We start from the raw sequence: 23,617 nt of genomic DNA on the forward strand, positions 1-23,617 counted from the left end.
AATATCTGGATTGTTTTTTGGTCGGTTGGTTGGATTTTTTCCAAAAACCAGTCTCATCAATAGGTTGATTATCACCACCATTCCTACTGCCTTTGGATTGCCCCAGGGCACATAACACTATCTGCTGAAATCCTAATACTGTAACTGGTGGAGCTGCCTAAGAAGCCCTCTGCTAAGATATGACATTGGAATCTCACAAAAATTCAAAACAAAACAAAATATTTTCTTTTCCATGTACATAGTCAATAGGTAGTAGAAAATAATCCTGTCAAATCTTTTAAAGAATATTTTATTTTCTTTTATTTTAGCAATTATCTGCTTCATAGATAACTTTGTTTCCCACCAGTCTTGTATCTCTGAGCTCTGTCTTTATCATGTTTCTACCAGGAGCTGGTTCCACAATGATGTTGCCAAACAAGCCTAAAAGTTTACAAAAATTTTGCTTTCAAGTTACGAAGAGGGAGCTGGCTTCTGGATCTAGAAATGTGACTTCTTATGTGTCTAAAAATACTTACCTGGAAGCCTAGTCTTTGCCAAATTAAAGAAAGAAAATTACATTGTGGCCTTGAAAAGTAGGTGGCCGCATCCTTCTATCCCAGGACTGTGTAATTTTGGCTCTGTATGTGGGCTCTGACAGCTGTGGCAAGAGATGAGCACATGAGGGCCAGTAAGGGTTTGGCAAACAGGCTTTGCTTACAGCCCTGGCTCCACCTTGCATATTAAAGAAAGGGCTGGAGTAGGGATATAATAAAACATGGCATTTCCTAAGTTCTTTCCAATACTTACAGTTCTTTCCAATTAAATAGCTTTTAATTTGTGCTGTTTAATTGCATTGGGGAGAAGGGGGGGGAAGGCGGGTGTATTGTACATACTGGAATAAGAAGATTCTGCCCTTTCTGTAGAGTTGTGATGTTCTCTTTCACAACTGGTATGTAAAGAAAGGCTGCAAAACCTATGTGAAGCATCTATAATTGCCCTTTTGCAGGCTTTGTCCTTGGATCAGCCCTAGAAGCCCGTGCTGCTGCAACAAGACATTACCTTAGCAGTAGGCTCAAATAACTAGTGTAATAAACCTCACCCACAGCCAGCTACTGACAACATTTCTGCCAAATTTCTGCAGGTGTTGAGCAGATGTGGATCCCACACAGGCAGATCTCCCTGTCAAGGATCGCTCGCTTTTTATTCAAAGCTGTCATTATAGTGGATCTTGTGATAGGAGCCATTTGCAGCCCAGTTAATATAACTTGATTCATAGCATCAAATCATTGCTATTTTTGCAGTCATTTAGACCAGTGAAATTAAATCAGTTTCCTCTGGAGAGCAGGATGTGCCTAGGAGATTAAACGCTGTGCTTGCTGCTGGGGTCCAGAGCCCGCGGCTTCTCCCTCCATCAGCATCTGTGGCAGGAGGAGCTGCCAGGGCTTCCCAGAGCTGTTTTGTAAGGATGTCACAAGATTGTTCCTTCAGCTGGCAGCCTGTGCAGTGACTCAAAGCATTTTCCAAGGCTAGCTCTGAATTTGGTGTCTTAGAGCTATGAACACTGGTTTGTTTTCAGTGATTTTGCCTTTCATTCTCTGCAGCTGTTACCTTAACAGCAACTTGAAGTGGCTTCTCTAAAACTGTAACTCAGACTCCTCATTGTACAGCAATGCTTGGGCATTATTTCATTTATTTTAATTTTAGGTGTTTGGTGTTAGAGAAGAAAATGAAGTGAAAATCCAAAATGGGCATAATTAAAAAATTTGAAAGTGGGATTCTCTCTCACTTAGAAAGAATGCAAGATAGGCAGGAAAGAATGAAATTAAATTGGAAACTGATATGCAATAATGAAATACAATTAGTGGCAGCTGATTTTGTGGGGTTTTTTAAGCTTGTGAGCACTGTATTTACACAGATGCCTGATTTTGTCTAGTGTGAACTGGTAAGGAAAAATCAGTTTCAAGGAGTGAAGGACTCAAGCATGTCAATTGAATGAGCAGCATTCAATTATTGGATCACAGATCACTGTTGTACGAGGTTAATTGGCAAGCAAGGAAATAAATTGTGCAGTGAATTGAACACTGACAAAGCTATTTTCCCTTTTGAGCATTGGCTTCCTTTTTATTTCTTCCTGAAAGAAATTTACAGGTCACAAATGGATGGTGTATAATGTTTTACAACCAGTAAATATATATACTATGTGATGAGTCAAATTTCCCTTCAAGACTGAGCATTGTAAATGAGAGAATGTGATGCAGCATTTGTTTACAAGAGCTTACTGTTTCAACTCACTGTTATTAAAAATGGTTTCATACATGTTCCATGTAGATGCAGAGCAAAATGTATAAAACCTAAAATGTCAGTGGCCACATCCTTGGAAGCCTCTGTTCACATCCACCGTTTTCGAAGGCCAGGCCTGAGCTCAAACTCGCCTGAAGCAGTGAGAGTTTGGTAGCACAGTAGGTCCCTGTTGCTGTGGGTAGTGGTGGGATTGACAAGCAGCAGGTGGATTTTCTTTCACCATGTAACTCACCACAGCTCTGGAATGCATCAAAGACCTGCACAGACACCATGGCAGAAAAACCCATGTGCCACGTGCAGCTATAAAGTCTCCATTGCTTTTATGCATAAACTTTTCCCCTAAATATCCCATTGGTGCTTAAAGGTGACTTTTGCCCCTCTTTGTATTGCTAGTAATTCCCTTTGGGGTAATTTAGCATTCACTTTTAGTGTGTGTGTTTTGAGGAAGGGAAGCCCTTGCTGGTGTTCAAAGCCATGTTGTATCCCCACTACCGCTGGCTCATTCCTGTACAGAGCCAAAAATATTTAGCTGATGAATCACTCAAGAAAAGACAAAGAAATTGTAAATACAAAAACTAGTGTTGCCTTTGACAGTAGAAAAAAATAGAAATCACATTTTCTTCCACTCAGTAAGGCACTGAGATTTTTTGCTGTAGTGCATGGGTTTTACCTTTGCCTTCTATTGTCTTCTTCTTCTCTGTGCTTCAAAATGTCCACAGAGAGATACAGCCAGAAAGGGTCCATTGCTGTGTGCTGCCTCCTGGGTGCTTTCATCCTTAATTAAGCAAAGCTTTAAACAGCATTTTATCCATAAATGTGGAAATCAAACTGGAGGGGAGGGGTGGGAGAATGCTGCAACTGCAGTCAAAGGGCAGCTGAGTAATTTGTCTGAAAACCAGCCCAATATGGTTTCATCCAAGGTTTTCAAACTCTTTCACATGGAAAAGAAATAGAGTCATAGCAACTGCAAAAAGTGTGGCGTGTACATAATTACTAAGAAGCAAAACTAAATATTTGTGTGGTTTTTCCAGTATATCTGATTTCTCTTCTTAGCAATAACAACTGAAGGATTAGCTATTTTTAAGATCTAAAGACATATTTGAAGCAGAAGGAATGAATGATTCATCAGGAATACCTGCATAATAAACAGCATAAGGTGCCACCTCTTTGGAAGATTTGAGTTTCTGTTATTTGGGGAAGGCCATTTGAGCATTTGTTAAACACTATGGGACATGGGAGTATGACTGGAAAATACCTGCACGAGGATCTGGGTTGTATGGGAACATTTCAGGGCTGAACAGACATTGGGATAAGACTCCAGTTCATTCCCCACAGGCCCATGGGAGTGTGTGATCCATAACATGTTTGAACATCTCTTCCACCAAAGAAACCACATCCGTGCCAGTGGCTTGGGAATGGCCTTCAGAGGACACAGCTCTCACCCCTGGGTCTGTGTGTTCCCTGAATGGAGGCTGAGAAACATTTTTCAGGAACCAAGACATTCTCCTAGGTCATGGCAAAAAGTAGATTTCAGCAATGGAAAGACTTAGATCCTGTTACCAGCCCCAGAAAAACTTTTTTCCAGGTCAAAGAGCTTTCAGTCCTATAAATTTCCCTGTGGCACTTACTTCTCCCCCATGTGAAGACCCATATAAGAGCTGGAGGTATGTCCTTGCCAGACCCTTGGTAAATACTGCTTGTATTAGACACACTGTTTATCACAGCTGTAATAATTTCTTAACTTTCCCTTAAATATTTCCAGCAGCTCTTGACCTTGCCAAAAATCTCTCCTTTTACCCTCAGAGATAAAATCAGCACCAGTTTCAAGGGCACAGAGTTAAGATAATTCCAAGAACCAAGATTATAGTATTTCACATACTTCTAATTTGGCCTTGTTCAATAGCTGTCCAAGGCAGAAACAGAATTAATTACTTATTTTAGAATTAATAACTTGCAGCATAGACTATGAGTCATTTCCTTGCTGAACTTAATTTTTTTACTCATCAAATTTGCTCATGGAGTAATTATCTTGAAGACAGGGAGGGTTTTTTTCCCAGAACAAGTTTAAAGAGACATTAATATCTTGTAAAACCAAGTCCCAGATGATTCACTGATAAATCATTACAGGCACTTAGAGAATGAAGTTTGTGTAACACAACCATAGCTAACAAACTGCATCATGAGAGAGGAAAAGAAAAACAACAGAAAATATTTATTGACATAATAAGTGCATCATACAATATCAGAGCAAAGGTTTGCATTTATTTTCTCAAATGGCTTGTCATTTTGCACAGTTAAAATATTATACTGTTCTCTGTTCGTCTTAAGAAAGCTAAGAACATGAAAGAATCCTCAAAGCTACTTCTGGAGGTTTTCAACCTAAATGTTGTTAGGCTTGGAGCAAAAAGGCTGATGCAAAGGGGACCCAAATATACTTCCAAATCCTTTGAGATTAGAGTGAAATTTGAAGCTTTCAATTTAATAACATTATTTTTTTCCCCAGTCATTCTTTAATCCAGGAATTTGTAGATGGAATATCTGCAATAATCTGTGCTTTAAAATTAGAAGCAGTTGATTAAATTCCTACAGATGCCAAACACAAACAGAAGACGCTTGAAAAAAATTTATTGCCTAGAATTTCTAGATACATGCAAAAAATGGAGACAACATTTAAATGCCTTAAGTCTGAGATTTTTTGTTTGATTTTTTTTTCCAGTGGAGAATAGCCTTAACAGGAATCCCAGCAAAAGGTCAGATTTGAGGAACTCCCCTTACTCACTACACTCTTGGTGATCCAGTGTATTGGGAGGTTGATACTGCCAAGCCTTTTGGTCAGAACACGGATCTGCTGCTTTCCAAGGACCCTGAATGAATAGAAGCATAATCCCTGTGAATTCAGACATGGATTATAGATCAGGGTCAAAACCCCTGCCTGCTAGCAGTGCCTGCCACAGCCTGAGTCCTCTCACAGCCCTTTCCTTGTTGTTGTTGGCTGGGAAGAAAAGCATTGTCTTTACCAGTGAAAAATTGTTCAGGAAACTAATGAATTTCACATTTAATTCTTACTATTAAGTGCCTACCATCTGCCTACTCTTTCTCACAATCGGTGCCTCTGCTACCTTGCAGCCATTTCATATGTTACTTTGCACACTTCCTTTATCCCGCGCATAACACCTCCATCCTCCTGGTCTTCCATACCATCTACTTGTTCTTTCTTTTTGTTTTATTTTCTGTTAGCTGCCAGGTCATCCCTTATCAGCAGAATAGAAAGAATTCCCCAACTACTTCTCTCCTCCACACGCAGACAAGTTTTTTTTTTTTTTATTTAAGCCATATTCATACTGATTCTTGCTCCATATAGACTCATAAATCTGCAAAATTAAGATCGTAAATCTTAAGGAGGCAAGGAGTTTCTTTAAGCAATTATTAAAACATTGGGTACTCTATACCTCATATAACAGAAATCATTTCCCTACATAATGTTGTGCTTTTCTTTTGTTAGTACAAACTTAGACCGAATTTTTCATGTTGCAGATAACCCCCTTGACTTGCACTATGTGTCTCAGAGCCTCAGATTAAACACATCCACAAAAGCCTTGCAGGGGCTGGTCTGGGTGTGTTAATGACTTGCATATGAGGTTTACCTTTGGCCCTAAAAAAACCCTTACTTGTTGACTTTATAAATTTCAATAGGCCTCTAGGGGAAAAGAGATTTGACTGAGGTTGTTTCTTCCTAAAGCCCGAAATACAGTTAAATAAAAAGATGAGAAAAGAATTATTTTGATGAAAGCTAATGATGTACAGCCTGGTACCTGAGAAAGGAAAAATCCTTTAGGGAAACATCACAAACAGCCTTGCTGCTGGTGTCCTAGACAACAGCAAGATCTGATCTACTGAGATCATATGTTCTTCCTCATATTTTCTCATTGGTAACTAGAGAGTAACTGCAGGTTTTTAAGAAAATCTGAGATGGCTCAGAAATTCTTGTCCCATTTGCAGTGGTGGACTCCAAAAGCTCTGTGGAGGCTATTTAATTCCTGGGATTGTGTGTAAGTACTTGATTTATGAACTATTCCAGTAGTCCCTGTAGTAGGTAGTCACAATGCCTACATAAAGCACTTATTTCTCCATTAGGCCAAATGGAAGACCAAAATGTTGCCTAGTATGCTGAGACAAGAGGAAAAACATTTTGTCTGTGTCTTCTTCTACCTGCATTCCCTGGCCTGAAGGTGCCAACAGCACCAAAACAGCAAATGTTCCCCAGGTCTGTGTATTTGTAGGTCTTTGTGCACGGGCACTGAGACACAGAGGTTGGTTTGTTTGAATGAACAAATGAAGCACTGAGCATCTAGCATTTATTCTCTGAAAAACAAGAGGTTTTATCACCCTGGTATGGGAACCTCAGGTTGAGGCCCAGATGTTTACAGCAGATGATTATTATAACAAGACCATTTGGAAGCTGACATGAAACATTTCTCATTCTTACCTCCTCCCAATTCCCAAAGTGATAAAGATATAGATTTTATTTCTTCTTCTGAGGAGCACACCTAAATAAGACTCAATAAAACAAGGCATTTACTAAGCCCCCTTATCTTGATCAGTTTTGGACCCAAATCAATAATGACAATAATTGTAAAAAAATCCATGAACCTGGGTTGTCTTGTGTTAGATTAATGATGTGATTCCTTATTTGTCACAGTAACTATGGAAAAAGGCACTTAAGAAAAACATTACAGACCTGACTAAAGAATACTATAAATCTGCTGCATAGAGCAAGAGTATTAAATACTGGGCTGAGGTGATTTAAAATTACTGTCAGCAAAGCCACATGTGTTAATAGAGATGTTAACAACAATAAAAAATAATTAACCCTAAAATCTTAGAGATTTATTTCTAAACATTAAAAATTATTATTAGTTTTCTGCAAACAATCACACAAAATAAAATTAAAACATAATAAAGGAAGAAAAGTTGAGTGTTCCCTGGACAGGTTGACATTAAAATAAGTAGTTTCCTTTAAAGTGAGATCTCTTCCAATGAATGAAATATTGTTAGGCTTATGATATGGAAGCAAGTCTTAAATTTTTATGCTTTGGCAATAACAGCACAAAGTTGCCTGCACATTCAGTGTGTTAGGTTATATACTTTCAACCATCTACCAAAAAACAGGGTTATTTAAAATCATCTTATTTCATCAAAAGATATTACAAGCATGTTTTAAAGATTCCAACAATCAAATATTATTTTAAAATCTTGTTGCATTTTTTCCTCCTGCACAGGAAGAAAAAGTATTTTGGTCAGCATAAATTTATGGTAAATAAAATTAAATATTACGGTAGTGAATACTCTGAAAGTATTGAAACCCAAAAGATATGATCAGAAAGGCACAGTATCTTTTTGTGTTATTAGATTAACGTAGCACCATAACAATTCTGTGTACTTCAAAATCTTGACATAAAATAAAAGATATAGACTTATATAGCAATCAACAACAGTTTTTTAAGAAGGTGGTTTGTGTTTAAAGATGTGAAAAATCAAAGTCAAGCTCAGTTTGTCTTCATTAAATACATGGTTCTGCAAACATATTGAACCAAATTATTTGCTAACTACTGCTGCTATCTAACAAGATACCTTTTATAATGCACAGAATAGTTCTACCATTCCAAAGGTGCTATAATTTAGCTGGGAGATATGTTTAGTTAACCCTGTGAATCATGTTGAGGTGGAGTCTGAATATAACATAATTAAAACCACACACTTTGCAAAACTGCATAAAGCCAAACTAAAATATTGATTTTCAACTCCCAGTCTAATATATACTATCCTATCTATGAAGCTGAACTCGTATAAAAGTGATTTATAAAAACTGAAGAAATGTTTAGCACCCAAAAAATATATCATCTGTGAAGCTCTAAATGATTGTCAAGTAGCCACTTCAGGAGTCAGAGACTTCTCCCAATGGTAAAGCTAAACATTTGACTAGAAACTAAACCTACAGCTCTCCAAATACTAATTGGAAAGCAAATGCATATGTTTAAGATTTCTACAGCTTCTCAAAGAACCTTTAAAGGCATTTAACTATGTCCAGATGTGTCTTCTTTTTCCAAACATGGAAACTTTTGTTTGTTAATTTCTTTTTTGTTATTTTTACTGAGCAATGAAGTGAATCTATCTTTAAGGTGTAACCCTCAGCTACACAAATTTGGAATTTCCATGGGTGTGTTCCTGCAGCAACCAGAGGAAGTTTTCCAAACTAACAATCATTAACTGTAGTGCTGCTTCTCAACATGGACCTGTGGTCTTTAGAGAATGCCAGAATAATGTCTTGTTCTCATGCAATTCTCTGGATCATTCTGCACATACAGTAACATGCTATATGCACAACTTGCATTTGAAGAATTGGAACAGAACCCTGAGAAAAGTAAATCCATTGGAAAAAAAATAGATACTGTTTAATAACACCAGTTTGAGATGTTTCAACTCCTCCCCCGGGGAAAAAAATGACAAACAGGTGCAGCCATTTTTCTCCTCATGAATGACTTGAATTTATCACAATTGCAAACATAAATATGGTTTGGGATTTTAAGTGCGTATCTAGGTTGATTATAATTAGAAATATTTTGTCTGACAATTCTACCCCTCCCCTAGCAATTCAGCATTCCTTAAGTCACCGTAGCACTATTTGTGAGCTTTGAGTTCAAAAACATTCTGGCGTGGAGTGATGTTCTTCCAGGCAGTGTTGCACTGCCCACTCTACGGCAGTGAGGGTACTAAGCAAGTGAGACTCGGCTCTCTTCAGCCTTGTGTGCAATTCTCATCATTCCCGTGTATCCAGAAGCAAATCTGGGCATATTTGAGAGGAGTAATTCGTACTGCTACATTGTAATCCTGCTGTTCGCCATTGATGTCCACCCACTGATGGCCCGAGTAAACAGCGATGATCTTGCGTTTCCACTTCTTCTTGTTCGGCTCCTTCAGACGGAGATAGATGCCAGATCCTGTGGAGCCAGGCTCAGCATCACAGTACTGATAAAACAGATCATTGGACTCGTCAGAAATGCTACAAAATCTATAGACCAGCTGCCCAGACCGATCATTGTCAAAACCTGAGAAGTGGATCATGCTCCCAGGCATCATTTTGATTGTTGGGCTGATTCCAAGCTCCATGTATTTCCTTTTGTGGGGACGCTTGAGCTCAAGAACAGCATAATCATAATCCAGGGCAATATCCCCGGAGACACCCTTAAACCAGCCTTTCGGGATGTGCGTACTCTTCACCCGGGTCCACTGGAAGGAGGGCATTCCATCTGAGGTCCCTTGCTTCCTCCCAGATCTCCTCTGCTTTCTCTCATCCCCTTTGGATCGTCGCCTTAATTCTGTGGCAGCTTTGGGATCCTCTTTGGCCGCAGAAATTTCTCTCCTACTCCTTTTAGCACCTTTGCGTTTCCTGCCGTTGCCCCTGGATTTCGTTTTCATCAGTCCCACCCTCAGTCTTTTGCTGCCTTTAACATAATCCTTGCCATTGTGCAGACAGTGGGCTGCTGTTAGTACGTGCTTGGGGGAAACGAGAATGCCGCTGCAGCCCGTGGAGATCTTCACAGCCGTGTTGAACGGAAAGTTGGTCATAAACCTCTTGTCGTAGATGCTGAACCTGCTGTCTGTTCCATACACCTGCCTCTTCCTTCTCGGAGGCCTTTGTGTGGTTGTGTTTGCAGCTGGGTCGAGCACTGCTCCGAGCACATTCACTTCAGTCAGGGTCCTTGTGCCGTTTTCAAAAACAGTCTCGTAGGATAAGAGATTCTTCAAGTCAGACAAGCTTGGCACTGGTAGCTTTCTTTGACATTCAATTCCACATACGCTGTTCAGCTCTAATTTGGTTTTTGCTTCAAATTTAGGGCTGTCAAGGGAGAAAGTTCTTTCTTTCACAATCTGGGGAATCTTCTTTAAGTGCCAAGTAAAATCTTGTTCAGTTTCTGTTCCATTACTGAGACCCAATATAGGTATGAAAAATATGAATAGCAGTAACATGTGCTCCATTTTATTTTATTTTTTCTAAAACAAGAAAGAGAGATTTGAAAATACACTTTGGAAATGTACACGGTTATCTTAATATCTTCTAAGTATAATTATGCAATTTTAGAACTGACATCAGTGGAACAGAATTCTACAATCTACTCAAAATAGAAATGCCTCAGATATTCCCTGTATTGCCTCCGACTCTTTCAATTGTTTCTAGCAAGATGGATGCAGATAATTCAGCTGAGCTACCTACTAGAAGATGAAACCAGTTGAGTTTTACCTGTTTTTTCCTCAGTGGACAACACTCTGAGTCATTCCACTCGGCAGAGCCTCCTGGTTTTATTTATTCCAAAGGCATGCGGTTACATGTTATGGTTCTGCTTCACTTTTCTATAGCTATAGAGTTGAAGGTAGAAGCCCTCAGTGTAATCAAAAGTTGGGATCCAAGCAGAGATGGATAGACAGACTACACTTATGAGACTTAGGAACCCTTGGGAGACCAGACTAATTGTGCTCTTTCATGTAATGGCCAGAACATGGCTTTAGCCGACTTAAAAGTCACCAACGGTGCTCCATTACCCATCCAGCTGATAACTATGAATCTGCCTGTATGAAAAATGGTACTTTGCTAACTGCTATCCCAAGGAAGCAAGGTCTTCTAGGATAGACAGACAAATGAGGACAGGGGAAGGTGTAGAGGAGTCTCCTGGTTATACATACATGCAGCAAAGCTCAGCCGAGTAGGAGAGACAAGCCTGGTTACTCATCACATGCCTTTTTCAGGATCCCACAAAGGCTGTAGGAACCGTGCTGTCTGTGCCTTATGGTCACATGTGGAGTACCCCACCTAGATGGGGTAATGCACTACACCAAGAGCTAATACTTTAAATGAGAGAGACAAAAAGCAGTATTATTCCCATCTGTATTTGGGAAACATGCAGGAAAAATGTAAAATTGTTAGAAGTCTGAGGCAGAGCCAGAAACTGAACCCAGAACTCTTGATTCTGAGCTCAAAACATTACTGAAAATACCGTTTTTCTCCTTTGGCAGCAGTGATGTCAGTGGCATTATCCAACTACTGGCAGCTGCCACTGGGAAACTTGTACTCAGTTCCAACATGCTTCATTCCAATTACATGGAAACCTCAGCAGTGAAGAAAGAAAGGGTCTATGATTAAACTTTAAAAGCCAAGCAATTCGAGGATTTGTATGTGGTTAAGCTCTCTGGTTTACATTGCAATGGCAGTGTAGGCCAGGGCAAACATAACCACTTTCCTTAATTTTAGTTTAGAATAATAGAAGTGGTGCTCTCCAGTGAAACAGCCTAGCTACAGGCTAGCTGAAGATCTAGCATGAAAAATAGGGGTATATGGAAAAAGAAGTGGGAACATCGCTTTCAAAGTTGTATAATGAACCAATGACTCCTATGATTTTTGAGGCACCTTTACCCTATAGACATATTTGTTGTCTATAACAAGTAATATTTATAATTTTTTAAGTTATGTAAGCACTACAATTCAGCCACAGCTTCTTGCTTCTGATGCCAGGTTCAGAGGGCGGATTTGTTTTAGCATAGTTTTGACACATTTCACCTTTGCCAGAATGGAACACCAACTTCGAGCTGGAGTCCACTTACTAGGATATACATATATATACATATCACATTTTACAATAGAAGGAAACCCTCCCTGGCTTTAAAGTAGCTAACTCAGGTTTTGGAGATGCATGGACTTTCCTAAGACATCTGGAGATTACAGTGACTCATGGGTCTGAGCTTTGGGAGGTATGTGGTCATATGAAAAAATATCAGAAAATTTTGAAAGGAGAGCTGGGGAATCACGCCAGGCACAAGATTTTGTAGAGGGACACCAGTTGTTCACATCAGTCTAGCTTATTGGTATAGCAGAAATATGCACATTTAAACATTAACTTTGTTATACAAAGTTACCTTCAAAGGGTTGGGTCAATTATTGCTCAATCAGCACTAAATCTGAGGAGGAATTACTATTTTACATATCTGTGGGTAAATTAGAAGGTGTCAAAATAAAAAAAAAACTATAATGAGAACATAAAAATAAGTTCCTGGCCTGACCAAAGGCCTGCCTGTCCTAAAATCCTGTTTCTGACACTGACTAAATGTGGTTTCCTAAGGTAGAGGATGGGGATAAGAATAGGGCAACCCTGTATGCCCCTCCTTCCTCACAGTTTCTTAACTTACAACCAGTTGTACCTGGTGGACTTTAGAGCAGAAATAGTTTCTGTAGTGTAAGGAAACCTTAGGTTCATTTCTCCTCCATAGTTTGACAGTCTTCCCTTGAATACATTTAGAATTTTGTAGCCACAGTGTTCTGCATCCAGGAGTCACACAGCTTAACTACATGTTATATGAGGAAGCATCTCCTTGTATTTATTTCCAGCTTGTCACAAACTAGCATGGTTTGAGGATAAATATGTGACATTAATGTAGAAAAGCTGGTTTAAATTTGCTTTGCCCTAATATAGCTGCTGAACAAGACAGTTCTAATGTCAGGCTTGAGAATTATTTTTCTATTTTTCCCTGGAAAACTCCTCCCTTTCTCATCTTTTCCTCAGGGTCTGGATATTTGATATTCTTCTGTAGCTGAACTTTGTGAGCCCTAAGGAAAGTTCAATTATTAACTGCTTGTTCACATAGAAAGTCTGGGTTGATGTCATTCTGCTGCGATGGCTGATGTTTTCCCAGATGATCTCATAACTAACTTTATAGAAAAGTCAATTTTTTTTCTCTGCTTTATAGAGAGACTTTCTGCAAGCAAATGGGTGGAGTACTATGGCTCCCTTCTGCCACTCTTTAGAAAGAAAAAAAAAAACAGTCAAAGCACAGAACCTTCCATAGTTGCCTTGGAGCCTTCCATTTGAAACACGATACTCGAGTGCTCACTGCTTACAAAGGCAGTCTTGGAAGCCAAGATTTTCTTCATTTATAATGAACCACTTGTCACTGGGAATGAACTAACTACACTTCAGAATAATTGGACAAAGTTCAAGGAACTTGATAAACATGGTAATTCTCATTAGAGAGCAGAGCAGTGGAGCTGCTGGAGACCCTTGTCATTTCCAGCCATGCATTTAAGATCTGTTTGCTAACCCCATCTCTGCTGTTCAGAGGAGGCCAACTCCAAGCACGGGCAATGTCAGCAGTTGCCATGGCCTGGCAAAAGGCTGCTGGCAAAAGGGAAATACAGGTCTTCTCTTGCCAGATGATGAGGATATAAATGTGTAGATGGGTGCAAAGATAACTTTGCAGGGTGGGAGAAGGAGAGACAGAATACAGCCTCCAGGCGGAGGAGGAAATGTCCTGAGAAGGCTTCAAGCTGATTGCAAGGAAAAAACCCTCAATGTGTTATGCCTTCTCCACTCTTCCTTTACACCCCAAGATGATCTGTCTTCTCCTTTCCTTCACTCCTTTCCCATACAGACTTTGGGTCGGCTTACAGTAATTGGAATTTTTGAGTCAGCTCTTTAAGATATGACTAATGGCTTGAGAGAAGACAAGATGGAAACCAGAAAGAGAGAGATCCCCAGCTACATGAAAATGTTGAAATTCTTCCTCCAGTTTCCAAGCTCAGCTGATAACTTTGGTGGTGTTCCAGCTGCCAGGCATATCCTTACAAGTAAAACTATTTTTAGTTCTTGTCATTTCTTGCTGCCAACATTAAACCTTTCTGCATCCACTGAACAAAACTACCTAATTTTTGAGGGTATCCTTCAAATATTTTGTCATTTTAATCTACCTTACTCCAGCTGAATGCATGTCAGATGCTCAGGAAAAGACTTATAGTCAAGCAGAACTAGAATAGGTTTCTCTTCAGGATGTCATGGAAGAAATTTACATGTAGCTCAGTGTAGCTCAGACAGAAGAAAAATTCAGTCCAGCCTCCTGACAGTGTTTTATTTTGGTCTGTTCAGTGCAGCATAGAGGTTTGCTCTGGGGTTTGCTTCTTCTTGGAGGAAAGTCAACACATTTCATACTAAGCTTACATAATTTAAAATGCAATTTCCAGGCCATAAAATAACAGAGGCTGCTTAGTAACCATCTCCTCTAACTGCTTTTGGCCTTATTCTTAAAATATCCTGAAAGTTGGAATTCATAGTTCTACTCTGACAAAGCAAAATATAGAACAAATTTTTGATATTACACAATCCCTGGAAGAAACCACTGCCCTAATCTTGTCCCGCACTGCTCCCCCTTCCCTCCTCCAGGCGCGCTCACTCTGTATAGTGGTGTATTGATATTGTTCTCCTCTCTGACTTGCGGGGAAAAGCCCACTGCGGCTCCTGGTGCTTACAAAAATTTAGGCAGCTTTAGTACTCATAGGAAACCTAATTTTACAGGGCAAGCGTGACAGCTCATCTCTGAAATCCCGCACGCGGGGAAAATCAAGGACCGCGGGTGCGCGGCGCGGCCGCCGGGGGGCGCTCCCGCAGCGCGGGCAGAGGCTCCGGCTCCGGCTCCGGCTCCGTGCCCAGCTCCGTGCCCAGCTCTGGCTCCGGCTCCGTGCCCAGCTCCGGCTCCGTGCCCAGCTCCGTGCCCGGCTCCGGCTCCGTGCCCGGCTCCGGCTCCGTGCCCGGCTCCGTGCCCGGCTCAGGCTCCGGCCCCAGCCCCGCGCCCGCCGCCGCTCCCGCCGCGGCTCCCGCCGCCGCTCCCCGCTCCTTGCTCCGCTCCGCTTGCCGGGACGAGCAGGAGGGGAAGGAGGTCGGGCCCACGCCACTGCTCTCCTGCTGAGCGGCTCCGGGGGTCCAGCCCTGCCAGCCGGGCAGTGGCCCCGGGACGGCAGCGGGTGGGCACAGACCGGGAACCGGCCGGAGGAACGGCGGAGACGGGAGGGCTTTGCCGGGATGGCCGCCTTCCCTCTCCGCTGTTGCCGGCAGCTCCTATGTGTCCGCCTGTTAAAGCCCAGGGCTATCCTGGAAGAAGAGGAGGATCTGGGGAGTAAGCCTTTATCTCTCCTTAGGCATTCCCTGGTCCTGCTTTCCGCAGGAGGCTCTGATTTTCCGCGCCTGATCCAAAGGAGTTTCCCCCCTCTACAAAGCCTGCAAGTTAAATACCTTGGCACGGCTCTTCTATTTTTGCTATTCCAAGATAAATCTGCTTCCAGCAGTGACGAGTCTGGATGAAATTAGTGTCAATTCCAAAGGAGCGCGGAGATGGTAGCGCTAATACTGAGGGGATGGATCAGAATTAAAGGAGTTTGTTTTGAAGGGTGAAGAGGCTCCGTGCCTGCTCCCCGCAGAAGACGCAGCACAGAGAAAAACCCCTGAAAACCCAATAGATATGCCCCTTGCCTCCAGTTCCGTTAAGCCGTCTTGTGAAACCGGCTCTAAGTATGAAAAACCAGATAAACGCGTGGCGTTTTAGTCCTATCAAAAATATATCCATCAGGCTAAAGAGGCAGGAACTTTATACAAAACATCTCAGCTGCCAAGCTCAAGGCACTGACATCTCTCAACCCCATCATTTTTCAAAAACGACCCGAGTAGGAAGAACGACATCGCAAAAGAACTATCACCTTAGAGACGCTGGTTACCTCTCACTGGTTACCTCGCTCTGCCCGGTCCGCGGCACCGGGCAGTGCTCCTCAGCCCCCATCCCCAGCTCCGCTCCTGCCCACCCCGGTCTCTGGGGGCTGCCTCTTCCCCAGAAGCCGACGACCGGGAAGAGTTTTGGTCATTCATACCTGGCAGCCCGCAGGACGGACGGAGGGGAGGGCGGCCGCAGCCCCGGGGCTCGGGCTCCCGGCTCCCGGCTCCCGGCTCCGCGCCGCTCGTCCGCCGCCCAGCGCCCGCGGCTACTGAGGACGGGGCGGGGGGAGCGGCCAGGTCTTCCCAGGCGGGGGAGGGGATGGAAAAAGGAAAAAAAAAAAAAGAAAGAAAAAGAAGGCGAGAGGGAGGAAGCCGAGGGGGAGGGCCGAGGGGAGCGGAGGCAGATCCCGGTGTCTCCTCGGGTGGGAAGGGAAGAAGGGGCTCTGCCTGCGGGGCGGGGAGGCGCATCGCCCCGGCGGCCGCTTCCTCCGGGCGCCTCTGGGGCCGAGGTGACCCGCACAGGGACGGGGCGGGAGAGGCTGCCGGGCCGGCGTGGCGAGGCGGGGACGAGAGGGGAGTTGGAGGGACCCCGTCCCAAGGGAAGGGCAGAGGGACTCGCACCGTTCGCACCGCTCCACCTGTGTGTGCCGGCACCGGGCAGCGCGGAGAGCCGCTCCCCCTGCCCCGCCGAGCGCTCCTGCGGAGGGCGAGGAGCGGGGAATGGCGTTCCCACGGACCGTGGCCCGCTCCTCCCTGCCCTCGCCCCTGTCTCCCAGCCCCGCTCCTCAGGGACCCTCACCGCCCCTCTCCTCTGGACCATCCCTGCTCTTCTGGGCCTCAGAGGCCAAGTGAGAAGCGCCTTCTTCCTTTTCTTATCCCCCTTTGTTCCTCTTTGCCTTCCTCCTTTCCCTTGTGGTCTCTCTTCCCAGTGCAGAAAGCTTTGTGAGGTCGTCTCTCCTCCTTGGATCACCCCCTGGCACTACAACAGGGCTTTTTACTGTCACACAGACGCACAAGGTGAAAAGTACCCTCACTAAGCAGTTCTGCAAGTGCTTAACCCGAGCACTTCCATGGAGCTCATCTGCTGGAAACTCATTTCATGCTAAATGAAGGCCCATTGATTTGCCAAAACTAGCATGAAATTTGTGGCATTGCTGGAGATTAGAGTGAGATCTCCAGAGTGCTGCTTCGTTGTTTTAATCATAGACATATCCTTCCCTTAAAAGTAATAACTTCAAAAACCTAGTGGAACCAAATCTGTAGACATGTTGGAAATAAGGCTTTGGCCAGCAAACTGCAGCCTGCAGTTTCATTTTGAAGACTGAGGCATATTTCTTCAAAATGTAGATTTCGTTTGCAGTTCTGGTTTTGTTGTTGTTTGTGCACACGACTTAAAAACAAAGCGAAATAATAATAGTAATACAATAATAATTCATGAGCCGGAGAAAATGAGCTGAAGAATTACCAACACAATTAACAAGGGAAGACAGAAATGCAAATAAAGTAGTTAAGTTTTACAAACAATTTATTGAACATAAGAACTTCCACACTGGGTGAGACCAAGGGCTTTGCTAGACCAATATTGTGTCGCTTTACTGAAGGCAGTAGTTCCCTCCAGCACGTTCACTACCACCAATATTTCAGACTCAGAGATTTTATGAGGCAGGTGCAGTTTCTATGACCTTAGTAACCTTCACTGGAGTTCTCTGTCAGGTACTTACCCATCTTCCCTTTTACCTACATGGATCTGTAGCATCTACAACTTGTCTGGTAACAACTTCTCCAGGTCAAACATACATTGCGCAAAATCTTGCCTCTTCTAGTGTCTTTTCCACCTGGCTACTGTTATCTTCATTTGATGCTCACTAGTTCTCTATCATATACTCTGTAACTCCTTTCCCACCCTGAAAAATTCTATTTAAGTTAGCTGTGTCTTACATCAAAAACGTTCCTGTTTTCCATCCTTTTGCTGAAGTTCAGGGACCAGAAAAGCATCTGAAGGAAGATGCAGCCAAACACTTCTTGGCAATGTCAAGCAGAAAGCAAGGAGCAACAGCTTCTTGTGTTGGGCAGCTGTGTTGAGCTACAACTGCAGCTAGGGAGGTTCGAAGTGGTCATGGGGAAATATTTCTTCACCAAAAGGAACATGCAACATTGGAACAAATTACCCAGGCAGGCAGGTTGTGGAATCACCATCCTTGGTTTCCAACACTCAGATAAACAAAGCCACAGCTGATCTGATCTAGTGTTGGCAGTAGTCCTGCTTCAAGGGAAACGTTGGGCTGGGTGACCTGCAGAGGTCCCTCTCAACCAATATTTCTCTGATTCTTGACCTATACAGAAGATGCAAGCAAAATATGGATCTTTGTGGCAGTAAAAAGATATTATTTGTTTTGTTCTTGGCTGATTTCTTAACACTTACTAGTAATTTTTTATTTTTTTCATCTGGTGATCACCAGGCTGATGTTCCCATGGGGCCATTTTCATAACTCCAGGACTCTCTTTCCTGAGATGTAATGACCAGATCAGATCCTGCCATTTCATACCTCCAAACAAAAGGGCTCTTTTGTGCAGCACTTTGCATTTATCTACACTGAACTCCACTGCCATTTGATTGCTCGGTCACTCCCATAAACTTCCCTGCAGATAATCAAGGTCATGCATCTTTATTAACCTAAATAATTTGATAGCTCATCAGGCTTTGTCACCTGATTACTCATCTCTTTTCCAGACCATTTATGAATATGCCGAATAGTGCAGCACAAAGCAGGTTGTTACTGGTAACCTATCATCTGCATAAAAACTGATCCCCTTGTCTTACACTTTCTCTCCTGTTTTTCAGAAAATACTGATGGAACATGTTCATTTCTGTTTATTGAGCTCTGGGTGATGGGATCAGTGTGCTTTTGACCCATTAGCCCCCCCCCCCCCCCAATTTTGGAATCAAATTTCAAATTTAAATTATTTTAAACCATTTTTTCTTTATTTCTGTTTCATGGTTTAACCCCAGCCAATAATTAACCCCCTCACAGGTTCTCACTCACTCTTCCCACCACAGTGGGATAGGGAAGAGAATCAGAAAAAGTTAAAATCCATAGGTTGAAATAAGAACAGTTAATAATTGAAATAAATTAGGACACTATAGGAACAATAACAGTAATAATATTCATAGTAAGAAAAATGGATGTAACAAAAAAAAAATTAGTAAACCTCCAGAAAGACAAGTGATATACAGTACAATTGTTCACCACCCACTGACTGAAGCCCAGCCCAGCCCTGAGCAGTGATCTGCATCTCCAGGCCAACTCCCTCCACTTCATACACTGGGCATGACATTCTGTGGTATGGAATATCCCTTTGAGTTCAGGTCACTGTCCTGGCCATGCTCCCTCCTGGCTTCTTGTCCCCCTCCTCGCTGGCAGGGCATGAGACACCGAAAGTCCTTGACTCAGGGTAAGCACTGCTGAGCTACTAGGAAGAAAATTATCTCTATCCTAGCCTAAACCAGGATGCCTGTTTCATTAATATTTTATTTGTTGTACTAACAAGATTATACAATATGGATCATTCTTCATAAATAATGAGAGATTTTTTTCAAATAATTATCACATTAAAACCTTTTTCAAAATATAGTTTGCAGAAGACATAAGTAACGTATATTTCAGAGTAATGATTCTTTAAAAATCCACTGTGTAATATACATGGTAGAGTTGTAAAAATATAATTGTTGGAAAATTTCCAGCATCCTAATTTTATCCTTCAGAAGTAATTTTATCTCATCAAAAGATTAGTGAACCCTTTCGGTATTTTTACATGTTCCAAAAATAAGCTTGAGATCATGTAGTAACTGAGTGATGTTCACTTGGAACTTTGAAAGACTGATACCTAAATTTAAAAAAAACCCCAAAGTCAGAGAAAAAAATAAAACCAAATCTGCATTAAGATCAAGAATGCACTAATTTCTATCAAATTCTTCCTGCATATCCACAAAGAATATAAAGTAAAAACCCCAAGTTTTTACCGTCAGATCTGTAGCCTGGGTTTGAGTGAATTCACAGAACTTTGGTGTTCTTAGGGTAAATAATGCAGAAAATGGGTTACAAAATGTTTCCAAGTAAGAATCTCCCAGATATTTTTTCAGGTAGAAATTTGAGATAGGAGCTTCAACTTTCAGCTTTCAAATTATGTGGGGAACATACACTGAGCATGGAGGTAGTGGCTGGGCAGCTGCTCCTGGAATGTCATTTGGTCCCATGGTGCTGGATGAACACGTGGATCCTGCACACATGCAAAAAAATGTTGGATCACAACAATATGCCTCGTCTGCAACCTCAGAATTGTATTCCTTGTAGTGCACCTACCCACAAAATATTCTTTCACATGTGAATTAAAGGAAGACAGGCAGTGCAACTCAGGAAAACTGAAACAAGGTTCATGGATGTAAAAAAGAATGCAAATGCCTATAATAAAATTAAAAGTTATTGTATTACCCACAAGAAGCTTTAATCTCTTCCTTTTTTCTCTTCAGTTCTTCTTCTACTTATGTATACATGCATCCACGTGCTTTATTCCAAAACTAACGATTACTTGGATAGTGCAGGTAACTGTCTTTTCTTCATACTTTAATTCTCAAGTTGGAGCTTGAGTACTTGTGGGTACTCTTCCAGCTAAGCTGATATATGTTTCACTTTCTTTCTACTTATGCCAGGCAGACTATTTTTTGGTAAGTTTTAACACTTTTCCAGTTCCCAAACTCTAAACTTGGGATAATTCATTGGCTCGTGATGAATGGACGTGAGATATTTCCAACTGCTTTCAGAACAAAGGGATGTGAAATACAATGGATATTTCTTACAGGATCACGAATAGTCTCCATGGTAGTGTCTCTTCTGTGGCAGCTTGTTGCCACAGAGGCCCTTTTGTTTTGTGGACCAGTGGGGTTGGTTATTGTGCTGTTCAGAGGTGCCTGTGACACAGTGCTGACCGGTTAGACTAAAACCCTGAATGAAACAGGCCTCTGTTAGATACCCTGCCTTTGAGAACTTGAAAAAGACGCAAAAACTGCAATACATTGCGTAATTGTTTAGCAGTGCTCACAATGGGGACAGAGAGGATGACAAACAGCATTGCTAGCTCTCCTGAAATGCTGGAATTCAGGAGAATTCTGCATAGACCAGTGGGCTATGGCAGTACAGGCTGGTGAGGTATCCACTCAGGATTGGGTGTACAAAGTACTGCAGTGCCAAGCACTCGGATGTTAGCAATGAGACCACTGTCGTCAACACAGGAACTTACAGATGGCAAAAAAGAGAGATGTGAAAGTTGAGGTGGCAAATTGTGACCTGATTTTCACAATATGGGTTTAGGACTAGATATATGGGTAAGTCATAGACATGAAAAAAGCCTCACTTTGTAGTAGCACTAACAGATGAAGTCCCATTTCTGAGTTAAAACTGTGTTAAGTTTGTGATCAAATCAAGTGGACACATGGTCTAGTGAAAGGTGTCCCTGCCCAGGGCAGCGTGGTTGGAACAAGGTCATTTTTAAGGTCCCTTTCAACCCAGGCTGCTCTATGATTCTATGGTTTTTTCCTTCAGTGAGGCAGCAAGCAAAAATAAATGTGGTTCTGCCTCTGTGTATGATCCACAGGAGAGAAGCTCTTCTAACTTTGCAGAAAATAAATTAGTTAACAGCCCAGTCACCACCCAGCTCCTGACTTTTAGCACATTTTTATGTCCCTCTAGAGCAGCAGTTGAAAATGAAGCTGGACAGGCTCACTGTTCTAACATTTGTGTATTTTGTAGAAAAGCAGAGTCAACTGTCCATTCATCATCACTAAACAAAAAAAACCTACAGTTCCTACCTGATGTGTATCATCCTGGAAATCTGGAAATTTTATATATATATATATATATATATATATGTATATATATATATATATATAAAGTGAACATTTTCCTCAAGGAAAATTTCCACAAGAACTTCTGGAGATGTGTCAGATGGCAAATATTTTTACGCATGCAATGTGTTGGCAGGTTGCAAGCAGGTACTGTTAAGGAAAAAAAATCCTACCCACACCATTTTTGTGAGCATACTACTTTGAAGGAAATAGTTTCCTCCGAATGGCATTCCCATTGCACAGCCCATCAGCAGCTTTGCTGGAAAATCAGTGAATTACAGATGCTAATGCAGCATACCATGATATGGATAAATGACATATTGATGTGAGGAGGAAAGAAGTGCATGAAGAAAGACTCTGAGAAGCTTTGGAAGAAACCCCAAATTTGCCTGGCTAAAGCTGGATATTCATCCCCTCCCCAAGCCTCTAAACTCCTATAATGGAAACAGCATACCACAGAGGAAAGTTAATAGAGTGACATTGACATGTTAGATAAAATTTGATTTTAGTTACCTTCAGCATGGTTGACCCAAGAGAGGGGAAAGAGAATCCAGGGAAAGATGAACTGGTGAGGGACATGGCACCTAATCTCACCGTTCAAACCAGCAGAGGGTAAGTGGCAGTGAAATGCACGTCTTAAAAAGTCTGAGAAATCAGAGGAATTAACAGCAATATGTTACTGGAAAAAACGTGACATTCAGCATAAAGCTGAGTTCCTGTGGAACTTCCAAACAGAATATTGAAGCTATATTCCTCTAGAAGTATGGACAAAGTAGGGAAACGTGGAGTGACAGAAACTGCATTTCAAAAAAATAAATGTAAAAAGGGGATGTTGGCCCTAATTCATGGATATTATGGAATATAGTCTTTATTGTCAGTGTGAATTGAAGGTAACCATAAACCATTTACTGCCATTGTAAACATGCCTAGGAGAGTACAAGACTCATTTTTCAACTATAGATGCATACATTTAGAATTAGTACAAACCTGAGAGCAAAACACAGACTTTAAAAGGACCATTTACTAAACCACACTCCAGAATGTTACTCCATCACAAGACAAACATTTTTTAAAAAATTCTTAGTAAATCGCAGATATCAAATCAGATCAGAAGAAAATCTGGTGACAGTGTTTAAAAATTCCATTAACAAGCTTGGAAAAGCTGAATGTTTCTGCTAAAATTATTAACAATGTAATAACTAATAATGGTGGAAATTTCAAGGTTTTACTTTAGACTTCAAAACTAATATTCCACTGGAATGAACACAGGCATTTTATACCTTTCAGAGACATAATTACTTTTAGGAAAACAACATTATATCGATTGACAAAACCCATGGTGATTATGGCACCAGGGTTGCTAAGTATGCCTTGTTGCCACCCAGATAAGTGTACATTACCTTTGTGCCTCTGAAGTTGGCACGGAAAATGAAGACCAAACAACACGTGTTTGGTCATGTTTTTAATGGACATGTTTTTAATGCAGTCTTCCATCTTCTGTTTTGCACCTCAGGTAGTTGTCTCCTATATCTTCCTGTTCATGTGTTCTCACCTGTGACCATCCCTGTGTTAGGCAGGACTGGGTCACGTTGGTAACTCTGGGAAAGTAGAGCTGCAGCTAAAGAAATGGGGGATCTTTTTCATGGGTCATACAGGAGATGGAGGTCATCACTCGTAACCATTCCTCTTGGATCACAAAGCCTCTGCATATTTCAGATAGTTTTTCAGCTGTCTGTAGGTTTACAATTTGCTGCTGGAATTATTTCCACATGCTAACAACACAATAAATAGCTCAACAAGGAGAGGGAAAGCAGAAATGCCTCCCTCTCATCACACACCCCTTTGCACTTTCTCAGCA

General features: G+C 41.7%; 1 protein-coding gene across 30 annotated transcripts in view; it reads right to left on the reverse strand.

Moving 5' to 3' along the window:
* Positions 1–4,460: 4,460 nt before the first annotated feature.
* Positions 4,461–23,617, reverse strand: part of PRSS35 (serine protease 35) — a 45,175-nt gene continuing 26,018 nt past the window's right edge. For 12 of the 30 annotated variants that reach the window (XM_088162112.1, XM_088162110.1, XM_088162113.1 and 9 more), the window contains one exon: positions 4,461–10,332. In XM_088162112.1, coding sequence (XP_088018238.1) covers positions 9,076–10,317 — 1,242 coding nt within the window. In that variant the 5' untranslated portion in view covers positions 10,318–10,332 and the 3' untranslated portion in view covers positions 4,461–9,075. Of the gene's footprint in view, positions 10,333–15,386; positions 15,851–16,015; positions 16,139–17,367; positions 20,139–22,272; positions 22,405–23,617 lie in introns of those variants that run through there. The other 18 variants (XR_015802633.1, XR_015802622.1, XR_015802620.1 and 15 more) reach the window with 9 other exon arrangements.

The sequence above is a fragment of the Sturnus vulgaris genome, chromosome 3 (genome assembly GCF_052056855.1).
Source record: "Sturnus vulgaris isolate bStuVul1 chromosome 3, bStuVul1.hap1, whole genome shotgun sequence".
NCBI classification, from domain to species: domain Eukaryota; kingdom Metazoa; phylum Chordata; class Aves; order Passeriformes; family Sturnidae; genus Sturnus; species Sturnus vulgaris.